Source organism: Zootoca vivipara, chromosome 10 (assembly GCF_965207765.1).
Source record: "Zootoca vivipara chromosome 10, rZooViv2.hap1.1, whole genome shotgun sequence".
Taxonomy (NCBI): Eukaryota; Metazoa; Chordata; class Lepidosauria; order Squamata; family Lacertidae; genus Zootoca; species Zootoca vivipara.
Window position 1 is genome coordinate 2,104,144 of NC_142593.1, and position 25,967 is coordinate 2,130,110.

The 25,967-nt window shown below is 42.0% G+C and overlaps 1 protein-coding gene across 3 annotated transcripts in view; it reads left to right on the forward strand.

Annotated features, from left to right (window-relative positions):
- GDA (guanine deaminase) overlaps window positions 1-25,465 on the forward strand; it is a 63,911-nt gene extending 38,446 nt beyond the window's left edge. Inside the window, exons 9-14 of one of the 3 annotated variants that reach the window (XM_035099885.3) lie at window positions 1,865-1,962; window positions 8,981-9,048; window positions 10,614-10,760; window positions 15,403-15,521; window positions 16,360-16,387; window positions 19,258-25,465. In XM_035099885.3, coding sequence (XP_034955776.2) covers window positions 1,865-1,962; window positions 8,981-9,048; window positions 10,614-10,760; window positions 15,403-15,521; window positions 16,360-16,387; window positions 19,258-19,328 — 531 coding nt within the window. In that variant the 3' untranslated portion in view covers window positions 19,329-25,465. Of the gene's footprint in view, window positions 1-1,864; window positions 1,963-8,980; window positions 9,049-10,613; window positions 10,761-13,959; window positions 14,071-15,402; window positions 15,522-16,359; window positions 16,388-19,257 lie in introns of those variants that run through there. The other 2 variants (XM_060280055.2, XM_088653352.1) reach the window with 2 other exon arrangements.
- The last annotated feature ends 502 nt before the right edge of the window (window positions 25,466-25,967 follow it).

A 25,967-nucleotide genomic window follows, 5' to 3' on the forward strand; every position in this document is an offset into this window, starting at 1 on the left:
TATAATGTTACGAGCCTCCATCCATAGTTCTTCAGGCACTCTGTCCACCAAATCTAAATCCTTAAACCTGTTCCTCACTTCCACTGTGTATTCATAAGGGATTTGATTTAGATTGTATCTTACTGGCCCAGTGGTTTTTCCTACTTTCTTCACTTTAAGCTGGAATTTTGCTATAAGAAGCTGATGATCTGAGTTACAGTCAGCTCCAGGTCTTGTTTTTGCTGACTGTATAGAGCTTCTCCATCTTTGGCTGCAGAGAATATAATCAATCTGATTTCGATGCTGCCCATTTGGTGATATCCATGTGTAGAGTCGTCTCTTGTGTTGTTGGAAAAGAGTGTTTGTGATGACCAGCTTGTTCTCTTGACAGAACTCTATTAGCCTTTGCCCTGCTTCATTCTGAACTCCAAGGCCAAACTTGCCAGTTGTTCCTTTTACCTGCTTCATTCTGAACTCCAAGGCCAAACTTGCCAGTTGTTCCTTTTACCTCTTGATTCCCTACTTTAGCATTCCAATCCCCTGTAATGAGAAGAACATCCTTCTTTGGTGTCATTTCTAGAAGGTGTTGTAAGTCTTCATAGAATTGGTCAATTTCAGTTTCTTCAGCACCGGTAGTTGGTGCATAAACTTGGATTACTGTGATGTTAAAAGGTCTGCCTTGGATTCGTATCGAGATCATTCTGTCATTTTTGAGATTGCATCCCATTACAGCTTTTGCCACTCTTTTGTTGACTATGAGGGCCACTCCGTTTCTTCTATGGGATTCTTGCCCACAGTAGTAGATATGATAGTCACCCGAACTGAATTCACCCATTCCCTTCCATTTTAGTTCACTGATGCCCAGGATGTCAATATTTATTCTTGTCATCTCATTTTTGACCACATCCAGCTTACCTCCATCCATGGTTCTTACATTCCAGGTTCCTATGCAATATTTTTCTTTCCAGCATTGGACTTTTCTTTTGCTTCCAGGCATATCCGCAACTGAGCGACCTTTCGGCTTTGGCCCAGCCGCTTCATCAGCTCTGAATCTACTTGTACTTGTCCTCCACTCTTCCTCAGTAGCATGTTGGACGCCTTCCGACCTGAGGGGCTCATCTTCCAGCGTCATAACTTTTATATGCCTGTTGTCTTTGTCCATGGAGTTTTCTTGGCAGGGATACTGGAGTGGCTTGCCAATTCCTTCTCCAGGTGGATCACGTTTAGTCAAAACTCTCCACTATGACCTGTCCATCTTGGGTGGCCCTGCATGGCATAGCTCATAGCTTCTCTGAGTTATTCAAGCCCCTTCGCCACGACAAGGCATTGATCCATGAAGGGGATAATAATAATAATAATAATAATAATAATAATAATAATAATAATAATAATAATACTTTATTATTTATACCCTGCCCATCTGGCCGGGTTCCCCCAGCCACTCTGGGCGGCTTCCAACAAAATATTAAAATACAGAAATCCATCAAACATTAAAAGCTTCCCTAAACAGGGCTGCCTTAAGATGCCTTCTAAAGGTCTGGTAATTGTTATTCTCTTTTACCTCTGGTGGGAGGGCATTCCACAGGGTGGGTGCCACTACCGAGAAGGCCCTCTGCCTGGTTCCCTGTAACTTGGCTTCTCGTAGCGAGGGAATCGCCAGAAGGCCCTCGGCGCTGGATCTCAGTGTCCGGGCAGAACGATGGGGGAGGAGACGCTCCTTCAGCTCACAGCAGAGTTATGAGGAATGAATAGAGGCAATAATTTTCATAGCACCAGGGCCCTGTCAAGGTATTGTCCTCTCTAGGTACAAGTAGAAGCAAAATGATAGTTAAAGTTGAGAATAAAATACAAATACAAATTACACTATTTTTGTTTTACTCTTTAGACAATAATGGCTCATGGCTGCCATCTTTCTGATGAAGAACTGCAAGTTTTTAATCTTAAAGGAGCTGCCATTGTACATTGCCCTAATTCAAACATATCGTAAGTAAAATAAGTTATTTCATTTACAGTAGGTAATACCTCATTGCTGGGATGCAGGGGGCGCTGTGGTCTAAACCACTGAGCCTAGGGCTTGCTGATCAGAAGGTTGGTGGTTCAAATCCCTGCGATGGGGTGAGCTTCCGTTACTCGGTCCCAGCTCCTGCCAACCTAGCAGTTCGAAAGCACGTCAAAATGCAAGTAGATAAATAGGAACCACTACAGCGGGAAGGTAAACTGCATTTCCGTGCGCTGCTATGGTTCACCAGAAGCGGCTTAATCATGCTGGCCACATGACATGGAAGCTGTACGCCGGCTCCCTCGGCCAATAAAGTGAGATGAGCGCCGCAACCCCAGAGTCGTCTGCGACTGGACCTACTGGTCAGGGGTCCCTTTACCTTTACCTTTAATACCTCATAGAGGTGTGTTTCAGATAATGCTGTGTTTCATATCTGTGTTTTAAAGGTTTAGATAATTTTAACATGGGATGATGGAATTGGCACTGTACCAGCCTCTTCACAGAGAAAACAGATGTTTGCACATACCCCTTTGAAGGGCTCAAAGCAACCTGTTTCCAGATGTCCGCAAGGCAGAAATGAATATGGGTGCTCTGAAGTGGCCATCTCTTTCACCAGCCCTGTGTCTGTCCCCTGACAGCTGAGGGGGCGCACATTTGTGGTGGGGCGTAACAGGGTCCACAGGGGGGTGGAGGCAGCAGGCGAGGAGCCTGTTGCAAGCGGGCTCTGTTCAGCTCCATCACGTGCCTCTACCCCAGCACCAGGGGGTGCAAAACTTGCCCTGCCCCAGGCACCAGCAACCCACACTATGCCACTGCCCAACAGTCAACCTGAGGCATGAAAATGATCTGGGATTGGGATGCAGTGAAGGGAAGAGCTGTGAGAAGTTATGGGATTTTCTTATTGCTGCTTTGAAAGCTACAAGTAGAGCAGAAATCCATGAGCCCGCCTGTTTATTTGCAACATTAAATTGGGGTGGCAGGGCTTTCTCTTTGAGACAAGAAGTAAAAAGTTTCAAAAACAGATAGTTTATCTGAAATGGAGTAGCTTGGAGGAATGCTTGTTGTTGCTGCTGCTGCTGCATTCCTCGCTACTGGCAAGAACCATGGTGCCCTAGACCAGAACAAGACATATAATGTACCAGGGAGATACCTCTGAAAATTACACCCCAATAATATGCATATAGAGGGAACAGTCATGCTCTGCTGTGTCTTTCACATGATGCAAATTCTCCTACCACCAGCAGCCTTTAATTTACAGTACAATAAAGAAAATTCACAATGTGATAACATCACATGGTATGAGTTCCTACTAGGGATGTAAGGAAGCAAGGATTTCCACCCTGTTTTCTGTCACAATCAGCACTGTCTCCATTTGCTACAGTTTAGCTTCCAGCCAAAACTTACATTATTCATTTCTTAATTAATTGTGTAATTAATTTCAAAGCCTTTTGGTGGAAGGAAATGTCAAAAACTATGCAGAAAATAATGTAATTGTTTAGATAACATTCATGGATTAAAATAAAGATAGCAAATACTGCTCATATTCACTTGTCTGATTTTTGTTCATGGCTTGGGATGAGCATGCAAAGTGAGGCATTTTTTGCTCCCATTTCTGACAGAATTCTCTGACATCCTAGTTCTTGCACAAGTATGAATACGGCTCCTCTCTCCGCCATAACCTATGTAGGAATGCTCACCATGTGATGTGATAATATCACATCATGAATTTCCTTGACCGTGCTGTTTTTTCTGTGGTCAACTCTGTAACCTTCAAGTTTTTGGACTACAGCTCCCATCATCCCTCACTATTGCTAAAGCTGGCCAGAGCTGATGGGAGTTGGGGTTCCTAAGCATCTGGAAGGCATTGTGTTGATTACACCTGATTCTTGCATATAACATGAAATACTCCTTTCTCCAATAATCATAATCATAATCATCATCATCATCATCATCAGGGCGGCTAACATCATAAAACTAACACAGTATGCAAAGAACATAAGAGCATCATAATAATTGTACATAGAACATAATAATAAACTTCCCTTCACCAGCAGGACCTGGGGGTTGGAGTTTATGACAATTTAAAATACAGAAAGGGCAGAAGATTTATACGCTCTGAAGAAAAACAACAGAATGTCTTTTATAGGAAAAAGAGAAAAGAAATACAAAAGCTAATGGAAGAAATGAAGAACTGTGAGGAGACAATAATAGATAAGGCCAGAGACCCAACTACCACACAGAAAATTAAAATCTTACAAATACAACTGGCAATTACAACACAGAATGAAATAGAACAAAAAGAAAAGCCTTAATACAAAAGCAATTCAAACATGCTAATAAACCTGGTGAACTCCTGGCATGGCAATTATCAAAAGGAAGGAAACAAAATATCATAAAGTCCTAATAGGGGACAGAATAATATCCAACTCTAAAGACATTAGAAGTGAATTTTGGAATTATTACTCCAATCTATAGAAAGAGGGTAATGAATCTAACCTACCACACCTCTCCAAAGAACAAATTAAAAACCTGAATGCACTGATAACCCTGTTGGAGATTAGGTGAAAAAAAGGTAAAGGCGCCCTGGATTGTTACATGCAACGCCTATCTCACTTCAGGCCGAGGGAGCTGGCGTTTGTCCACAGACAGCTTTCTGGGTCATGTGGCCAGCATGACTAAACTGCCTCTGGCACAACGGGACACCGTGATGGAAGCCAGAGCACATGGAAATTAATATTACTTATTAATATCAATAAATATTAATATTCATAAATATTCATAATTAATATTCATAATTGGAGGTTAATATGGTTGTGAAACAAGCTAAGTTAGGGAAATTGCTTGGACCTGATGGACTTTCTTCAATGTATTATAAAGTCTTCCAAGAAACACTGGCACGACCATTGATAGAGGTAATGAACCAAATTCTTTAGGGGGAAGAAATTCCACCTTCATGGAAAAAGGCATTTATAACTTTAATTCCGAAACAAGATTAAGTAACTCCACACCCAAAGAACTTCAGGCCGATATCTCCATTAAACAATGATTATAAATTATTTGCAAACATTATGGCTAACGGAATGATGACGGTATTGAATATGGTAATCCACAAAGACCAAGCCGTCTTTTTGCCATCAAGACAAATGAAAAACAGCATCAGAAATATCTTGAATATAATTGAATACGTGCATCCCAAAGTGCCAAGATACTGTCTCGCTTTTACTATACGAAGGGAGGCAGGCATATTCCAGTGGCTCTAGAGGTTTTTCAAGCAAAACCTTTGGCGCAATTACCCTATGGGGCCCAAATCTGGATGGGAAATCACTGTAGCACACTTGAAACGGTCCAATCTAAATTCAGACAGATTCTAGCCGTTCCGCCATGTGCACCAAACGCGACCCTACGATTGGAGGCTGGCCTCCCCTCTGTTGAAACCCGGACCTGCCTAAGAACATTCAATTATTGGCTTCGCTTAAATTTAAATCCATCCAGCCTATTGCCCCTAGTTACATGGGGTGCCCACAGAAGTCTGTGGTCCAAAGCAGTGCATCAAAAACTACTTACATGTGGTCTCCAAGAACAGCACCTACTTAAAATGGGTCCCCCCCAAGGCAAAAAAAAACCTTATTGACCAGCGCCAGCAGAATAATCTGGCCTCTATTAAGAAATTTAGTGCTTGGTACGCTTATCTGCCCCCCTCCCACTTTGACTCTCGGGCACCATATCTGTCTAACCTAACCATCCTAAAATTTAGGCGGGCCTTTATGTTGACCAGACTAAATATGTTACCCTCAGCTGTTCTTGAAGGTCAATACCAAAAAATTCCAATCGAGAACCGGCTTTGCCCCTGTGGATCCAGCTACGTAGAGACTGTGTCACACGTTCTCTTGTCTTGCCCCATATATAAAGACCTGAGGGATGAGAGCATCACACCGCTCCTATCTGCCATCCCGGGCCGCTCATGTGAATCCAATTTTTTTCACTCCTAGCCGACCAGATCAGCTCGATAACAGAGAAGGTTGCCAGATATATCGAGAGAGCAATGGGACTGAGAGCCGCTTTTGAATTACAACAGTGTAGTCACCCGGATTCCCCGCCTAGGATTTTATTCTTTTTATTTATGCCAAGTTTCAAGGAATGAGATTATTAATTCACTTTTATTTATTATCCCCTGCTTATTTGGTTATTATTATCTTTCTCCTTGTCCTGACCATCCTCCTGAGGCTATATTCACAATCTTTCAATTTGGCTGGACTCTATACTTAACCGGCCCAGAACAATCTACCAGAGAGAAGGTCGCCACCCATGGGACAGAGGGATATCGACTGAATGACAACCCAGCTTTTACCTTGGGTTTAAATAAGTTTAATAGGTTTTATTGGTAACCATATTTGTAATGTATTTTTGTTGGTGTTTGTCTTTTTGATAATATGGCCCATTGGCTATGCAAATAAAGTTGAAGCTTTAGGATTGAATACATGGAAAAAAGGAGGGAGAAGCAGCAGCAATCCTGTTTCTAGATGCAGAAAAGGCCTTTGATAACATTTTATGGATCTTCACGACAAAGATTCTAGATTATATGGACTTTGGACCGGCCTTTACAAATGCTATTAAGGCAATATACAGAGAACAAAGAGCAAACATAATTATTAACAAAAACATCACCGACAAATTTCAAATCAAGAAAGGTACAAGACAAAGATGTCCCTTATCTCCATTACTATTTAATTTGGTATTGGAAGTACTTACAAGAAAGATTAGGGAGAAGGAGAGAATAAAAGGCATACGGAGTGGACAGAGAACGTATAAAATTAAGGCCTTTGCAGATGACATAGTAATAACGGTAGAGAACCCACTGATTTACCAATAGCCTTGGAAGCTATCACAACATTCGGCAATCTAGCGGGATTCTGTATTAATAAAAGACCAAACGTTAACTCAGAATATAAATAATCAAACAGAGAACTAGAAAATGACCTAAGAATAAAAATGGAATGAAAAATTAAATACTTAGGCATATGGACTGCATCCAAAAATCTGAATCTATTTCAAGATTATTTAGTACCTACCCGGTCTGTATACTAATGCACAGAGCATGGGAAATAAACAAGATGAACTTGAGCTCTTGGTACAGCAAACTATATACGACATAATAGGCATCACTGAAACCTGGTGGGATGAGTCTCATGATTGGAATGTAGTAATAGAGGGATACAATCTATTACTACAGGTTGAACAGATTCCTCACTGGCCTTGCAGACAACTTCATTGTCCAGAAAGTGGGAGAAGCAACAAGAGGATCAGCCATTTTAGATCTTGTTCTAATCAATAGTGATGACCTGGTTAGTGGGGTAGAAGTGGCAGGACATTAGGTGGGAGTGATCATGCTCTTCTGGAGTTTATTATACAGCGGAAATGAGCAACCAAGCATACTAAGACTCAAATTCTAGACTTTAAGAAAGCCGACTTCAGAAAACCTAGGGAAACGCTGGGTGAGATCCCATGGACAGCAATACTAAAAGGGAAGGTGTTCATGATGGTTGGGAGTTTGTTAAAAGGAAGATATTAAAAGCACAACTTCAGGCAATACCAATGAGACGGAAACATGGAAGGTGCCTAAAGAAGCCAGGGTGGCTATCTAAAGAACTTTTAATACTGTAAGATAATTATAATAGAGTGTGGACTGAAATAAAAAAGACTTTAAAAATGGAAGTGAATGAATTTGTCTTTTTTGGGCAGGATTCTGTAGTTAAAATGAATGTCCTCCCCAAAATTATATTTTTATTCCAATCACTTCTGGTGATATCCAACACCAAGTGCTTCACAAAATAGAAAAAGGATATACTAAACTTTTTATGGCAAAGGAAAAAAACACCAAGGATCTAATTCAAAATATTAATAGATGAGAAGCACAGAGGGAGGTTTGTTCTCCCAGATCTGAATTTATATTATGAAGTAGCCTGCCAAAGCTGGATGAAGGAGTGGATCAAATTGAAGGATATAAATGTGCTGGACTTAGGAGCTGACCTGATCTACGAATGGCATGCATACCTTTGGTATGAGAAAACTAGGGTGCACTATATGATAGGTATAATTGGGAATGAATTACCTAAGAAAGCCCACAACCTATTTTTATATGCAGCAGCAGCAGCAGCAGCAGCAGCAGCAGCAGCAGCAGCAGCAGCAGCAGCAGCAGCAGCAAAGATAGTATACACAAGATAATGGACACAAAGAGAAATCCCAGGGAAAGAACAATGGCAATACAAGATAATGGAAATTATGATTATGATTCTATGAGCTTCTTTCTTTCTTCATCCCTGACCACTGGTCCTGTTAGCTAGGGATCTTTGGAGTTGGAGTCCCAAAACATCTGGAGGGCCAAGTTTGCCTGTGCCTGAACTAATGTATATCCAGCCAAATAAGATGTACAGTGGTACCTCGGGTTAAGAACTTAATTCGTTCAGGAGGTCCGTTCTTAACCTGAAACTGTTCTTAACCTGAAACACCACTTTAGCTAATGGGGCTTCCCGCTGCCGCTGCGCGATTTCTGTTGTCATCCTGAGATGAGTACTCCGAGGTACTATTTCTGGGTTAGCAGAGTCTGTAACCTGAAGCGCCTGTAACCCGAGGTACCACTGTATAAAGAACTGTCATGAAATGCTGGGTGGTAAGTCAAATAGATTGTATATGGTATGGAAAAGAAGATGTAACTGAAAAACTTAATAGTAGTAGTAGTAGTAGTAGTAGTAGTAATTCAGAATTAAAAACAATTAAAACAAGTTACAGTCACAGGACTATGTGGGACACCTCAGTTCCAAACAGTAAAACAACAAAGAATGGAAGTAATGGGAGAAATCTGTCTTTTTCTTAGTCAAGGTTTATATAAAAAATTTATTCTAGACTTCCCTTTATGAAAGACTTCCAATAGCATCATTTGACAACACATCAATTTTTTTGTTTGTAAAGATGGCACATTCCCCCCTTCTCCTGCTTCCCATTCAGGTTGTGCAGTGGCCTTTTAAACGCAAGGAAGGTTCTGAAGAATCGCGTGAAGCTGGGCCTCGGCACAGGTGAGCCATTGACTCTGTAGCTGCTTATTTTGGAAACACTGAAAGACTCACAGGCATCTTCACGTGGAACATCTGCTAACATGGGGCCACACTCCCCCACAGTTTGCTTATTGAATAGAGATTTTATTTTTTAATAATTTTTATTTATTTATTTATTTATTCAGATAGTAGCAGTAAAAAGAAAAAAAAATGGAGGAGAATTGGCCAACTTATAAATTATTATTAGAAAAGGTAGAAGGAAATATAAAATTAAAAGAAAAAAAGAAGTACAAAAATATTTAAATGTTTGGCTCCAATATTTTCAAATTAATCAAAGATTCCAAATAGATAAGAAATTAGGTTTCGACCCGCACGCTTTGTGCAAGGCCGGGACTGGAGAGGACTGGGACTGGAGAGATAAGAGCCCAAGTGAAGCCAGAAGGACTGGGGGGGGTCAACTCTAGGAAATTGGGGGGGGGCGGGCGGAGGGATCTTCGCACCAGGGCGCTGGGTATGCTTAAGACGGCCCTGTGTATAAAGATTAAAACATGTTGGGAGAAGATCTATATAGAATTGAAAAAAATGTTGAAATACTCTTTCAACAAACAAACAAACAAACAAACAAACAAAAACCCCAGAGTTGTTTCTGCTGAGTATGTTAAATGAGGAAATCAAGGAAAAATTTAAATGCTTAATAATGTATGCGACTACATCCGCTAGGCTTCTTATTGCAAAAAGATGGAAAAGTGATGAAAGAGGACTGGCAAATCAAATTAATAAATTATCAAAATTTGGTGGAAAAAATAGGAGAAACCAAGGGGATTCCAGTGCAGAAAATTGATAAGGATTGGGAAAAATTTAATGAGTATAAGAAAAAAAATGTGGAAAATGCCAACCTCTTAGCAGACAGGTGAAGGACTCAAAAAAGATAAAAAAATTAAGGAATAAAGGACATAAAAAGGTATACAAAAGAATTTGGAAACCGAAACCGAAATAGAGAACAGGCTGGAAGTCACAAAGGGTAGGGGGGTGTAGGTCCTTTTTTATACCTGCAATTGTGATTGGATGATATTTTGCTAAAAGGTATGAACCTTTTTTTTCTTTTTTCTTGTTTTTGTTTGTTTGTTTTTCTTCATATCTTGATTTTTGTTACTTCTTTTTGTTCTTTTTGTTTCTTTGTATTTGGAGTTGGATATGATTTGGTGTTATTTCATATGTTTTGATATGATATGATTTGATATGATTTGTTATGTGTTTGTTTGTTATGATTTGGAATGTTTTAATGAGAAATAAAGCTCTTAAAAAATGAATAGAGATTTTTAAAGCATTTAAAGTTTAAAAAGAAACAAAACCCCTGATGGAGCGACACTCATAGTGTGTCTCTATCCGTCTGTCCGCAGGCAGGAATTCTGGGTTGTAACCAAGGCTGCTCAACAGGCTTCTGTTCATATCTGCTCCATAACATAGCTGTGCCATGTTAAGGACCCTCTGTGCTAAGGACCCACACACATATTTAATGGAACTCATGTTTTCACCTGAAGACTTTTCCTTCCAGGCTATGCTTTTAATTTTCTGTTCTATTTCAGATGTTGCTGGTGGCTACTCAGCCTCTATGCTTGATGCTATCAGAAAGGCAATTATGGTATCTAACATCATTTGTATTAACAAAGAGGATGAAACATGCTTAACTCTCAAGGAAGTTTTCCAACTAGCAACTCTTGGAGGGAGCCAAGGTAATGAAGCTCTTCTTTTACTTTTACTTCTCTACCCAAGAATGCACAGCTGTCAAAATTTTGGTTTATCAAGGAGCTACTTGTGCAAAGTTAGATGCAAGACACATTTTCCCCTCATATTCTAAATTGACAAGATTTCCTTCTGGCTGTCTGATAATATGAATTTCTCAAAATTTGAATTTCATATTTGATACTTGATTTTGTTCTGAATGAATTTTCCATTTTGGACTTAGGGCTTCTGCATACTCATGCTTGAGTGCTCAGATTTTTGGTGAGAAGAGTTGTGTTTTAGGGGAATAAGTTTATGTTTAAAGGTAGTGTGATGTAAAGGCATGACATGGAAACTATCCCCTGTCTTCTCAGGTCTATTCATCTAGGTGAAAAATTGTGGTATTTGCTCATCTCAATGGCAACACAGGATACAAATTTCTCAGTGGGGTCAAATGTGAATTACATGTTAGATGCAGCCTGGAATAGCATTAGCTTTTTTTGCTGCAGCATCACACTGTTGATTCATGTTAAGCTTGTGGTCCACCAAGACGCCTAGATCCTTTTCACATGTATTGCTAGTAAGCCAGGTGTCCTCCATCCTATATTTGTGCATCTGGTTATTCCTGCCTAAGTAAAGAACCCAACATTTGTCCCTGTTGAAATTCATTTTGTTCTTTTGGGACCAGTTTTCCAACCTGTTAAGGTCATTTTGAATTCTGATTCTGTCTTCTGTGGCATTAGCTACCCCTCCCAGTTTAGTGTCACCTGCAAATTAGATGAGCATTGCCTCAATTCCTTCATCCAAGTCATTTATAAAGATGTTAAACAACGGGCCCAGGACAGAACCCTGTGGCACCCCACTTGTCACTTTTTTTATAGTCAACCAGCTATAAATCCACCTAACAGTTACCTTGTTCAACCCGCATTTTACCAGCTTCCTCTAAAGAATATCATGGGGAACGTTGTCAAATGCCTTACTGAAATCAAGATACACTATGTCCACAGCATTTCCCTGATCCACCAAGTTTGCAATTCCATAAAAAATAGATATCAGATTTGTCTGGCATGTCTTATTTTTTAGAAACCCATGCTGAGTCTTAGTAATCACAGCATCCTTTTCTAAATGCTCACAGACCGACTGTTGAACTATCTGTTCTAGGACCTTCTCTGGTATTGATGTCAAGTTCACTGCTCAATAGTTACCTGGGTCTTCCTTTTCCCCCCTTTTTGAAGATGGGCACAACACCTGTTTAGGGAAGCTTTTAACGTTTGATGTATTTCTGTATTTTAATATTTTGTTGGAAGTCACCCAGAGTGGCTGGGGGAACCCGGCCAGATGGCCGGGGTATAAATAATAAATTTATTATTATTATTATTATTATTATTATTATTATTAGCCCACCTCCAGTCTGTAGGGATCTCACCTGTTCTTCAATAATTCTCAAAGACAGATAAAGGCTCTGAAATTAAATCCACAAGCTCCTTTAGTACCTGTCAGGGGACCTTCCTACAGAGAACCTCCCCCCATCCTGTTGACCAGCTCTTCGCCCAGTGAGAGCAGCAGCAGTGGGTCAGGTGGGGGGAATGAGCAGTATGGAGGTGGCAAGGCTCAATGATGTTGGTCCCCTGACCAAGAGGTGGAGGGGAACAGGCAGCCCCTTCCGGCGCCCGAATTAAGGCGCGCCACTAAACGTAAGGTCGGGAGGAGGCGTTTTGGGGTGCCCAAACTCTTATGCTGCTCATGCAACAGGAAACATCCACTTCCGGATTCTGCAAGGAGGTCACAATAAAAGCTTTAAAGACAAGCACGGACTTGGGCGTCCTTACTTGAGAGTAGCCGCACAACACCATTACAGTACCCTTGGATGCAGCTCATCAGGCCCCGAAGATCTGAATTCATTTAAAGTAGCCTGGTGTTCCCTTAATATTTATTTTCCTATCTTGGGCTGCAGGTCCCTTCTTACATCATTTATTCTGTTATCACCAGGTTGGGCATCACTTTCCTTTGGGGTGAAGACAGAGGCAAAGTAGGTGTCTGTCACTCAATTTCTCTGTGTTCCCCACACAGAGATCCTACCACCTGCTTATTCTTCCTCTTGCTTCAGACATAGCCTAAGAAACCTTTTAAAAATTATTTTTAACCTCTTACCACCCTCTTGTGTTTAATGTGAAAACTGCACTAAAGATATCACTGGGGAAAAATAACACACTGCCATGCTGACAATATTTTACTAAGTGCCTAACGTTCGGTATTATTAAAACAAGATTGGTACAATTTAAAAAGTCACTTCCCCCTCCTTATTCTATTTCACTTTCTGTGGCTGAATTGCTCTTGCTTTCCATGCAATTTTTAAAACAATAAATTATGTGCTGTTGCATTTTATGCTGAGGTATAGTAAATAATATTTATTGCATATAAGAACTGGAAAACAAATGAAATATCCTTTGATTACCAAACATCTCCCAAGACCTAACTCTTTTTCATATTTTAAAGCCTAGCAATACCATTGTTAACGTTGACAGGTGTCGTGCAAACAATGTTTCTTGAAGTCAGATTACAATAGTTATTATTTTACAGTACTGTATATATAAATTAAATGCTTGATGGAACTATCTTGGTCTCGATTTATAAATAGCTTTCAGTACCTGAATTCCATTCAAATATTCTGAAATGATCAATCTTTCCAAGCTATTTATACAGGTAGGTAGACAAGAATCTACTCACATATTTTCATAATAGGGATCTCCATTTCACTGCCCATTATGTCAGGAATAAATGGGACTAAAGCAAGTTGCATTCATAATAAGTGCTCAGAAAAAAAACTCATTCAGAAAGATGATCCTGTTAGCAAACAGGATGGAGAGGAATAGACAAGGGAAAATCCACAAAAACAGGCACTCAGGCAAGTGTTTCCACACACACATAGCGAAACAAAGACCCAACCATCCCTTTGCAGCAGGCAGGGTCAGTCTGGAGAAATGGGAGTACTCCTCCCCTCTGGAAAGGACATTGTGAGTTGAAGACCATGCCTGTCTCCAGTAGGGAGGGTCATCCTATCAGGAATGGTGTCCTCCTCCATCGGGTAAAGTAGCCTTTCCCAGTGGGAAAGAGCCCTGGTTTAGAGATGTGTCCTTGGGCTTATCATACTAAATATAATATCATACTATATAATAAAATAGTTCTATATCCACTTCTCTCTCTCTCTAGGGAACTTGGGGAACTGTAGTGCAGTGTTGCTGTTCCAGCACAGTCTACTCAGCTCTACTGTAGCTAGAAGTGTGGCTAGGTGAGCCTCAAGTTGCTGCACCTTCTCTTCCAGCAAGACAACCAGCTCGCACTTGCTACAAGTGTGCTGTTGCTTGTTCTCTGGCAGAAAGACAAACATGGCACAGGTGTTGCAGGTCACTGCAGCAGCTCACTCACCTTCCATGTCTCTTGGTCCTTTGCACACTGAGAGACAATAATCTGGGCCTCCCCCTTAAATCCCCCCTCTAAGCACCCTCACAAGCACCCCTGTTCTCAGCAACCAGAAGCTGCAATGAACTAAGTTGGACTGCTGCTGGCTGCTACTGCTAACTCCTTCCTCAACTCACTTCCTCTCAGTAGTAGCTCCTCCCCCTCAGATAATGTGCTCCAGCAAACCCTCAGCCACAGCCTCAGCCTGCAATCAATCAAGCTTCTAAACTGCTCATTCAAGCAACCAGCTAGAATCCAAAAGGCACAAGCTTCTTTTCAATCTCCTCCAGAAATCCTTGCAAACACCCGTTTGCGAGTCCTGTTCACTAGCTCTTGGTTGTGAGCTCCCAGAAGCTGCAATACTTATTCTGAATTTCCAACTTTGTTCGCTGAAGAAGAGGAATTAGATGCGGGGGTCATGGCAGCAGCTAAACTGTTGTAAAACCATAACTGATATAATTTTACACTGTTGGTTTGGCCTTTGAGAAGGAGAGGAACTGTGCAAGTCTCTTAGAATGTGAATTGTAGTGTTTTTTAATTTAAACCCATTATTATGCAAAGTTATATTCATAGCATTTGCATCATTATAGTAAAATAAAGCTAAATAGAGAAATTAATTTTCAATAATATCCTCTATCTATCTATCTATCTATCATCATCATCATCACCATGGTAATACAGAGGTGGGCAGGCTTCAGGCTTGTTGGACCTTTTTTTTTTTTAAAAAAAAAAACTAGAACCAAAGATCTACAAATCAGAGCCACGCGGAAAAAAACATTCTTAGCCTAGGGTTTTGTTTTCTGTGCTAGAACTGAGATGAGCTCACAGTTCTTTAACACAAAAGTCTATTGCTGCTTAGGTCTTTTCATCTCCACAGCCTAATACATACAGGAAAAGTCATTTTGTTTATTCTGCTGCTCAACAGTTGGGAGCCAGAAGCCCTTTTTGATCTATTGTAAATCACCCAGAGATCTACCAGTAAAGCTTGATCTACCTTATGACACCCCCTGCTCTGATACACGTTAAAACTCCATATACATTCCATTGACCTTCACTTCTGCTATATTTCCTAACCTAAATGCTATAACTGTTTTCTTCCCATTATCATACTTGCAACTTAATGAATCAGATGTTTGTTTGTAGGTTTTCTATGAAAGAGAAAAGAGTAATTTGTTATTTAAATTTCTTTCGTAGCCCTTGGGCTAGATACTGTGATTGGAAACTTTGAAGTTGGCAAAGAATTTGATGCACTGCTTATCAACACCAAAGCTTCAGACAGTCCTTTTGAGCTGTTTACTTGTGATGCTTTTGAGGTAATTGAACAATGTGTTGTGGAAATACGTTGACCATGTTTGGAGGAACCTGTTTTAGGCCAATGGGCTGTACTTATACAAGATGCTTGCTGCTCACCACAGTGACAGCCTTGAATTTGTTGGTTAGACTTCTACCCAACGGAATTATGACTAAGGAATTTCTTTTGTTCCATTTAATATTGATTAATTAAATGGCTTGGATCCAGGAATGTCTTGCATCAACAGGAAAGCACTACCGTTTGCACATGGCAGCCACACTGAATTACTCACTTCTAAACCGTTCTACAACCCATGACCTGCACCATTCCAGGGCACCGGGTTACCTTCAAGAGTGGCTTTTGGAGGGGATGTACCAGCAAAACCCTGTTGCACGAATAGAATTCTGCTTAATTGTCTCTGGATCCAACCCATTGTCTGCAGAAGATTCCTATTGGAAAACTGACAAAAACTGGATTAGTTCATTTCAGGCAATATTATTTCCAAAGGCCCGAGCTATAAAGCGTTGTTTTGGCTCCCATTGCAGCATGGTGCCCAGTGTCACCACTGCGATCGCACCACCATAAACCACCCCTGAATAGGATAATATGGCAGTGTAAGAAACAATTGAATAAAAGGTATCTACAGCCGAGAATTGCTTAATGTAATTTTTCAACATTCTATAATATTCTTCATTTTCACATGTCTTTAAAGTAAATAGCTATGTTGGATCTGGATTTTGCTTTTAAAATGTTAATATTGCTTAGTTTTTTAAAGGCTACAATTGGTCTTTTTATCTTGCTGCTTTAATTACAATGGAGGAATTGCTTTTGAATAATTGTTTCTTGTCCCATATTTTTAGGATATGATCCAGAAATTCCTATATCTGGGTATGTATCAGTTCTTGCTATACAGATGTTTTCATCTGTAATTGCAAAATGAGTATCTTTCTGCTACAAGCATTGAAGGTGCTCTTTTTGTTAAAACTTTCTTTCAAAATGTAAGATTTTATTTATTTTTATATGGTTAAATTTAGCCTATTGAAATCTATTGAATGTACTGTAATTGATTTCAATGGGCATTCTTGAATGTCTGTACATGGGGAATTACATCTGTGTTTCCCAGTGCTTTAATGGAAATAGGTTTGTCACACATCACCATCCAGTCAGTATCAGTTTGTCTATACAACAAGGTGATTGTGTGTGTGTGATTTCTGCTCTGCACATGGCAACTTGCTTTGCTTCCAAAGGCCTCCTTGCCTACATATGTTAGCATTGTACATCGCTGCATGTAGGAAAGCTGATTAACACACATGGGTGCCTGTGGAAATCTGCGAGGACATAATTCATGTGCAGAATAAGATGCTCATATGCATTGTCTTATGCATTTGCTGTTGCTTTGCCATAGTGTGTTTGTAGGTACACATTCCAATTCATCCCCGGATGTTATCATACATACACTGCACAGTGGCGGAGGAAGGGGGTGCAGGCCACACCAGGTGTCATCACTGAGGGGGGTGACAACATGACAAAAATATGAATTATTATTATTATTATTATTATTATTATTATTGTTGTTGTTGTTGTTGTTGTTGTTGTTGTTGTTAAAAGAGGCTCACGAAACTTTTTAGTTCAGTCAACAAACGTAACGAAACGTGGCTGGCACTGGGTTCCACACTGTGGGGGCTGGCACTTACCCTGGGAGTGACGTGGTGGCTTGGGCACCTGCAGGCTCCACGCAGCCTGAAACGGCAGCGTGGGGATTGCGTCTGCCCACCGCCTCTCCCTCAGCCGCCCTACAGCTGAGGGGGAGGCGCTGGTGGTCCAGCACAAAGTTTGTATCCACTTGTTGCAAGTTGCAAGCAACACCTTTTTACATGGATTATTTCTGGATTGGGGCCAGAATGTTTTCTAACAAATAACTCACTTTTCTAGTCTACACAGAAACGAGCAGTTATTGTGCTATTTTTTTCTTAATCCATTCAGAAGACTAGAAAGCTAATGAGCTGCTGTTCAAATTCAGTTTCTGGGTGGGCAGGAAAAAGTAGGATGAAACAGCAATGTAAGAGATGTATAGGTTTTACCAGATTTCTGCTAATCAAGAAATACTATAGCCCTCTTCAGGTGTTATGATTTGGGTTACATTGCCATGTGAGGTAGGCCAGAGACAAGCAGTGAAGTTAATTCTTTATTCAAGAAAACAGAGAAACAGAAGCCTACAGCAAAACTGGCTCCAGTAAAGCAGTTGGCAGGACTGATGATCTGTGCCTCCCACTTCCCCCCGAGTCTCCACTCAGTTGGGCTGAGCCATCTGAAACTGCCTTTCTGCCCTTGAAGACAAAGGAGGAGGGGAGCTGAATACAGTAGGACTGGCTGGCTCCTGTGGATCTGTTGCAGCCTCAGCCCCCACCTCCTCCTCAGCTGCCTGTCCTGCATCTGCAGTGCTTTCTGCCTCTCTCACTCAAGCCTGTTGCATGTCCAACATCCAGCCATTCTCTCCCCCTCCCCTCTGACCTGTCTTCAGTGTCCCACCCCCACTCCCCTGGCTCTGAGTCTTCTTTTTCTGAGGCTTCCCTAGAGGTTTCTCCAGCCTTCTCCCACTCCTCCCCTTCCAGCCTGTCCCTGCCAAGGAGTGAGCAAAGAACTGCTTCAACACTCCCCATGTGCTTTTTTGGTGCTTTCAATTGCACTCCTTGCTCTGCTTTAAATGTGATTGTGGCAGACTCATATTTGAAGATGTCTCCACTGCTATCCATATACTTTAGGCCATAGTAGTGAAAGTGGGTGAAATGTTTCATTCACCTAAAAGACCCTAGTTCAATCGCAAGTTTCAGCAACAGAAATAAATATGAAAAGTGTTTCATTGACACTTCACCAAGTTTTATTTTCTCATTATCCCAAATTTCCTGACCACCTTTGTTACATGAAGCATGTTTCCTCCTTCCCTCTGGGGCTGGCATCACAAAATATTATTTCCTCCTCTATGAAAACCAATGAGAATAACCTGAGAGTTGTCTGAGTAATAGGTTCAGCAAGTGTGAATACTGTTGTACCACCCTCCTGGTGTCCCTAAAAGGCGAGGAACCCAAGGGATAGCTTCCTAGCTCTAGCTTCCTTTTGGAGGAGAGGTCATTGGCGATTTAGGGTATTTTTATGATACTTGATTTTGTTATAAATATGCATGTAGGTAGAGGGACACAGCATAGGACTTAGCAGGGAGTTTATCCACTGTCTCACATCAGATCCCCAGAGAGTGACACACAGCACCCCAAGATGCTTTTAGTCATCAGCTAATTCTCTGCTTCCCTCTACAAAAAAACAAAACCCTACAATTTCTTCCACACACGTCAGATCAGTCCCACCCTGTGCTGGGGAGCATGGAGATGTGTCACCTTCCCAGGATTTCTCCTACTGGGAAAGCATCAATCACCCATCCTGAGTAATTAGCCAACAGACTCCCTTACAAGTCACCTCCATAAAGAGATGCCCCCTTAACATCTGGGGTCATCGCCAAACAAGTTGCATAGCAAAGGAGATGGCCAGGAGAACATTCATAACGGGGGGGGGGAGAGATGGTTAATGTTCCCTCCCTTCTCTGTGCATACTGGCATAAACTAAGTCCAGGTGTCAAGTTCAGTTCTTGGAAGCATGTGGATCTGTACAAAATTCAGCTACATGGTGTGTTTGTGTCCTTAGAAAAATATCGATATCAAGGCTGACAGAACAGATTGCATACATCTCTTTCATCTTTCTGATTTCAGGTGATGACAGGAATATTGAAGAAGTTTATGTGGCTGGCAAATTGGTGGTGCCATTTTCAAGCTCTGTCTAGAGTTAGATCCTCTTGCCGCAAAATGCTCTGCTGGTAACGCTATAGCTTGGAATAATTGGGTGAAAATGGGGTGCCTTGTTGTGAAGCCACGCTCACTCTGTTTAGTATGTTTCTGATTTGCACAAAAGAAGCCAATTACACATCAGATACAAAAAAAGTATTGTGCCAATAATGTATGAGAGAGAGGCCAGGCCACAAAGATCTAAAGTAAAAACAAACTTATATGTGGGGAAAACTCTGACATAAAGAAGAATCTCCAGATGCAGTCATAGTACACATACCTCAAGTACACATTGAAGTAAATTTATGATTTTAAATGTTTTTCCCATAAATTTTTAGGCATCTATATATATAAAGTCCATGTTGTCCCTGCGTCCAGTTGTCCCGTGTGTCCCTGGGTCACTGCGCATGTGCCCCAGGGATACAGGGATTGGACAGCAGAGACTGCGCGCGCGCACTCTCCCCCCACTCTGCCTCCTCCAACCGCCGCTCCCGCCGGACACTGCCTCACTGCAGGGCACGTCAGGGAAGCGAGGGTGGAGGCCGGCGAAGGCCTCCTCACAACCCTCCCTGGCCGTGAGGAGCGGCGGTTGGAGGAGGCGGGGGGGAGAGTGCGCGCGTCCTTCCTGTCGGCGGCTGGGGGAGAGGAAGGAAGGAGGAGAAAGCAGCGCTTTCTCCTCCTCCGTTCCTGTCCCCCTGCTGCCGACAGCAAGGACGGGTCCCAGGGTTCGGAGAAGCGCTGCGCAAGCGCTTCTCCGAACCCTGGGATGTCTGCTTCCTGTCGGCGGCTGCGGGAGAGGAACGGAGAAGGAGAAAGCAGCGCTTTCTCCTCCTCCGTTCCTGTCCCCCTGCCGCTGACAGCAAGGACGGGTCCCAGGGTTCGGAGAAGCGCTGCGCAAGCGCTTCTCCAAACCCTGGGATGTCTGCTTCCTGTCGGCGGCTGCGGGAGAGGAACGGAGAAGGAGAAAGCAGCGCTTTCTCCTCCTCCGTTCCTGTCCCCCTGCCGTCGACAGCAAGGACAGGTCCCAGGGTTCGGAGAAGCGCTGCGCAAGTGCTTCTCCGAACCCCAGGATTCTAGCGCCCGTTATTGAACGGGCTGAAAACCACTAGTCTTATTATAAAATACTGAGGATTTCAATGAGAGCCATACCATTGGTATGGGGGTGGGGCTGTTGATGACACACCCCACCCCCCAAAATCTGCATCAATCCTACTTCAACATTCAGGTGACACATTTCAGGGGAACAGTGCGCTGCACATTGAAGGGGACTGGAAATGCTCTGGTGTGTAAACAGGAACACTGGACTTTTGGGATCCTGGTCATTGTTTATAAATATGTTTCAAGCAAAGCAAAGCATAATTCTTAACAAAGCCTAAACCCATTCATTTCATCTCTGACGACATTAAACAATACTCAGGAATTATTTGGGGGATGGGGTAGAAAATTGAGCACAGATACACTTTTATCTCAATTTGCTCAACCATCCTTTCAAGCCATTTTTTATTTTTATTTTTGCATTTTTAAATGTCTTTTTCATCCATCGCCTGAAAAGCATTTTTACTAAAAGGCTCTAAGGCCAGCATAAAGATCATGTTCTGCTGACTTATTTCCTTCTCACTAGCACACTGCTAGATGTTTGTGAATGTAATCATTACCATAAACCTTGTTTGAACAAGCAGTTGCAGCAGCACTGATGGGAACCCACACATTCACACCCTGCATCAGTTCCAAATTGCTTCGAATGTAAGCACATGCTTCAACACCAGAATCAGGGTGGTGCAAACAGTTCTTCCACACAAGGCTCCAAGCTGAGGGGGCACAAAATTGAGAAGATCCATAACTGAGAAGATCCATTGGGGGCACCAAATTTTGGCCTAGCACAGGACATCATATTACGAAAGATTACCAAAGTCCACCCCTGCATGCTTAATTTTAAAACAATACTAAGGCTGGCTTTGATATTAGACAGAATGAGGCAGCCTGTCTCAAGTGAAAGATAATAGTCAATTATTTCTTGGGTTTTAGGCCTCAGGCATTTCTTGGGTTTTAGGCCTCAGGCACCACAATGTCCTGTAACACTTTTTTTTTAATGCATGCTTATAGACTGGGACAAGTTTAATAGGGTCTTACTAGAGAAATTAATGTGAATAATTTTCTTCTTCTTCTTTGGTGATCCCTCATAGCCAAGTAAGATTGTTTTCCATAAACACAGTTTTAACAATGAGTCTGTAAGTGACTGTGGAGACCAATTCTGGATCCATGCATTCTTCCACAGTGGGGACATTGGTTTCTGGGCGGGAGTTGATCACGGTGTGGATGTGCCAAGCGTGCCTTCCTCTTAGCACGTTTCTCCCTTGCATCCTGAGTTGAAGTGTCTTGGATTCAGAATAAAATACAGATTCATACAGACAACCCCCCCCCCCGGTAAAGGAGACCGAAGCGTTATTTGTTTAGTCATGGGTATGTTGATATTTGATTCATATGACTGCTGAAAGAAACTTTGCCACGGCACTGTGATCTCATTGGACTTGTCGTCCAGAAGATATTTGGTATAGTAGCAGGGGCGTACAAAGTGGGGGGCGGAGGGGGCAGTCCACCCCAGGTGCCAAGATGGCCCCTGCCTCCCCCCAGCTGTAGAGCGGCTGAGGGCGTGTGCAGTCAGTATGGGCGCTGCTTACATGGTGTCTGTACGGGCTTCCGTTCTTGCGCGGCCTCTGTACGGGCTGCCTCTCACACAGCGACCGTATGGGCTGCCGCTCTCTCACGCCGTCCATACGGGTGACTGTATGGGCTGCTGCACATGCGCACTCACGCAGCATCACCGGGCATTTTGCCCCGCCCCTTGGTGTCCTGCCCCGGGTGTCAGAGAGGGTTCCTCTGCCACTGTATAGTAGGCTTCAGATTGACCCGGCCAATTTGGCAATAGTGGTTTAATCAATTGTTCCTTAGCTTGATCATATTGTCCGCAATGCAATATGCCTCATGCAGTCGATGTCCTGAGAGCATACACAGATCCTATTTTGATAAGGGATACCTCTCAGTCTCCCATTTAACACTTCTGATGTAAATACATTTAATCTGGCTTTCGTGAAAAGACACCTTTGGTAAAGGCTGTTCTCCAATTGGAGCACTCGCAGGCAAGTGTTCCCCAATTGTTGGTGTTTATACTACTTTTTTTTTTTTAGATTTGCCTTGGGACAGTCTTTAAACCTCTTTTGTTGACCATCAGCATTATGCTTTCCATTTTTAAGTTTTAAGGAATAGAGTAAAGTGGTACCTCGGTTTAAGAACAGTCTGGTTTAAGAACTATTTGGTTTACAAACTCCGCAAAACTGGAAATAGTGTCTTGGTTTGAGAATGTTACCTTAGTCTAAGAACGGAATCCAGAGGCCTCATTAGGGAAAGTGTGCCTCGGTTTAAGAACAGTTTCAGTTTAAGAACGGACTTCTGGAACGGACTACGTTTGTAAACCAAGGTACCACTGTATTTGCTTCGGAAGACGATAATCAGGCATCCGCACAACATGACCAGTCCAACGAAGTTGATGTTGAAGAATTATTCTACAACTGCCTCAGCAATAGTATGCTTAAAAGGAGCAGTGTGGGAGATGTCACTGAGCTGTTAACTGAGAGGGTCGTCTCATTATTAAACTGCATTGCAAATGTTGCCAGAATAAAATTTTAAGGGCCAAAGTTGATGTTGCACCACCCTCTTTTGACACCCTTCATTTCCTCAGCCCAAATCACAACCCAATGATTTTCCCCTGTGGGGGTTTCAGTACATGTTTTCTTTCATTTGAACTGATGCAGGGTGTGTGAATGTGACTAACTGAGATTTGAAGCTTGTAAAGAGCAAGTTTCAAGGTCAGCCCTACCGCATTCTCTGATTCCAATCAGCTCTCCAGAATCAGCTTTTCCAGTTTTAAAGGTGTTGCAGAAATGTTAATTTGACACAGCATCTAGTGAACAAGGTTTTAGGAAATTATTAAGGGATAAACTAATAGATTCAAATTGTACTTGACAATCCATTCTGATAAAGCCCATAGTTGTTTTGTGAGGAAGAGATCAGAGGGCAATAAAAGAGGATTCATTTCTCATCTATATAAAACTGTGAACACATAGTTTTGTGGCCAATGTATTTATTTTAGTATTAAAAGTATAGCCCTCCTGTATAAACCTCTTTTTTTTAGTTGTTTTCCGAACAAACAATGTTGAAAATATATTCTTAAAGTTTTGATGTAAAATATTTTTTTAATAGACTGCCATTTTGAACTTCACAAAACTTTTAAAGGTGCACTACTTGCAAACCTTGAGCCCTTTCCATCCAAGGTAAATTAATGGTCTCATGGAAAAATGGATCTTGTTCTGTCAGAGTGATGCACTCTGATGGGGAAAAAGGCAGTCTTCTGTCTTTCAGTCAGCTGGCAGTTGTGTGTCAATTGTCTGGCTTATGGAAATAAGTTGTGAGGGGACTCCTTCCTCTCCCATCTGAACAAGCAGCAGAATTGGCCTTAGTCATCAGAATGAGCAGAGGTGCTCTCTAGATAGAACCTTAAAAATCATAACCACTGGGAATGAGAGTATAGTCAGGTGGAGTGTGCCATGAATCAGGAAGAGCAGGGCTCACTATGTGTCTCTTGACACATCCCTGTGCATCCAGAGAGCGCAGTTCACTGACAATGATTATTCTGATAATGCACGTGAAGTACTTAGGATTTATTGTGCTGTACCCACAGACTGGTAGGTGCTAATGTACTAGAGTTGAACAGAGCACTTTTAGAAGGATGTTGTGCCTTCTTTGGATCTTTACCAGGTTGTCACATTTGTATAGGGCATTTTTAGGATTACTGCCATGGTGCAGTGTTGTCTCTAAAGGGAAAAGGGTGATGTCCTCAATATTGTTTATCACTGCATAGGCTAAGCAGAAAACCCTGCCGTATGTAAGCCAAAATATAGCTTTGGTTGGTCATGAAAGGAAATGAAAAGGGAGTTGCTTTGACTTAGTCAAGAGTATGTCCCGTCACATTCCAAATGGGGAATTAAGTCTGTTTTCAGAAGCCTCACATTCTCTTGTATTTTCATTTTACGAAAATTTGATACTATGCCTCTCCCTCCTACCCCATGACCCCCTTCTGTTCTTGTCAGCATGCAATTTAGACAATGAAAAAGAAAGGAGAATGTGGAAATACAGCTTATTGGAGGGATATCTTAAATGTGCACTTTGTGGAAACAAGCACTTTTCATGGAGATGATCTGAATGTATAATTCTGTCTCTATCTTACTGTGCCACTTGCTAACCTTCTGTTTGAAGATGTTAATGAAACTGAATATTGCCTGTGCTTTGTGCAGCTATGTGAATGATTTCGATGTGACAAGTAGAGTTCTGCACTTTAAAGTGTTGCCTTGGCATAGTGTCCATGTTCTGTAGTATTTGCAAACAGATGGCTTAGTGAACTCAGAGAAAGGCTGCACCTTATTTCCTTCTGTTGAATGCTTCCCCCAATGCACTGTGCTTGTACATTTTTGCAATAATGGAGAAGAAAGCAAACTTTTAAGAGTTTCACCACCTTGTCACTTCACACCAAAATGTAGGGCTCCTGCTTGTGAAAAAAATCTAAACCCTCCATTTAAATAAGAGGGGTTAGTGCGATGACCCAAAGTCAGCCTCGTTGTAGTTGCTGAATGAAGAGCACAACTTTCAGATAGGCAGCAAGAGGTTAGTGTGTGCCACACACACAGTTAGGAGGCCGTAGCTATTTTCACACTAGGACTGACATGCTTGGAATACTCATACCACTCAAAGATTTGGCAAGCCTTTGGGATGTTGCTGGCTACATTTCGGCTGCATGGATTAGAATATGTGGAGAATATATCTCACCAAAGTGCAAGAGCTGTCAGTGCTGGTGTAAAAAAGGTGCTCTAATCACATTTTGCAGAAGTGCAAGACTGCTTTTTGAAGGAGGTATTTTAAATACTCTCACCAGATCTCCTATTTTCTTTTGATTCCTTTTTTGGGGGGTTAGAAATGCATCTGGAATTGTGATTGTTGCTCTGTTTTCTGGCTGATTTGTTGTCAGTTATGCTAAATGAGCACCTTTGTGCTGATGTAACAAAATAAAGAGGCCATGTTTACATTACTAAGCGTCTGATTCTTTTGGTTGGGAGAGCCAGTGTGGTGTAGTGGTTAAGAGCGACAGACTTGTAATCTGGGGAACCGGGTTCGCGTCTCCGCTCCTCCACATCCAGCTACTGGATGACCTTGGGCTAGTCACACTTCTCTGAAGTCTCTCAGCCCCACCCACCTCACAGGGTGTCTGTTGTGGGGGAGGAGGGGAAAGGAGATTATTAGCCGCTTTGAGACTCCTTCGGGTAGTGATAAAGCGGGATATCAAATCCAAACTCTTCATATACAAGACCATAATCCATAGACCAGGGTGTCCCCAAACTAAGGCCCGGGGGCCGGATGCGGCCCAATCGCCTTCTAAATCCAGCCCACGGACAGTCCGGGAATCACCATGTTTTTACATGAGTAGAATGTGTCCTTTTATATAAAATGCATCTCTGGATTATTTGTGGGGCATAGGAATTTGTTCATTTCCCCCCCCCCCAAATATAGTCCGGCCCCCCACAAGGTCTGAG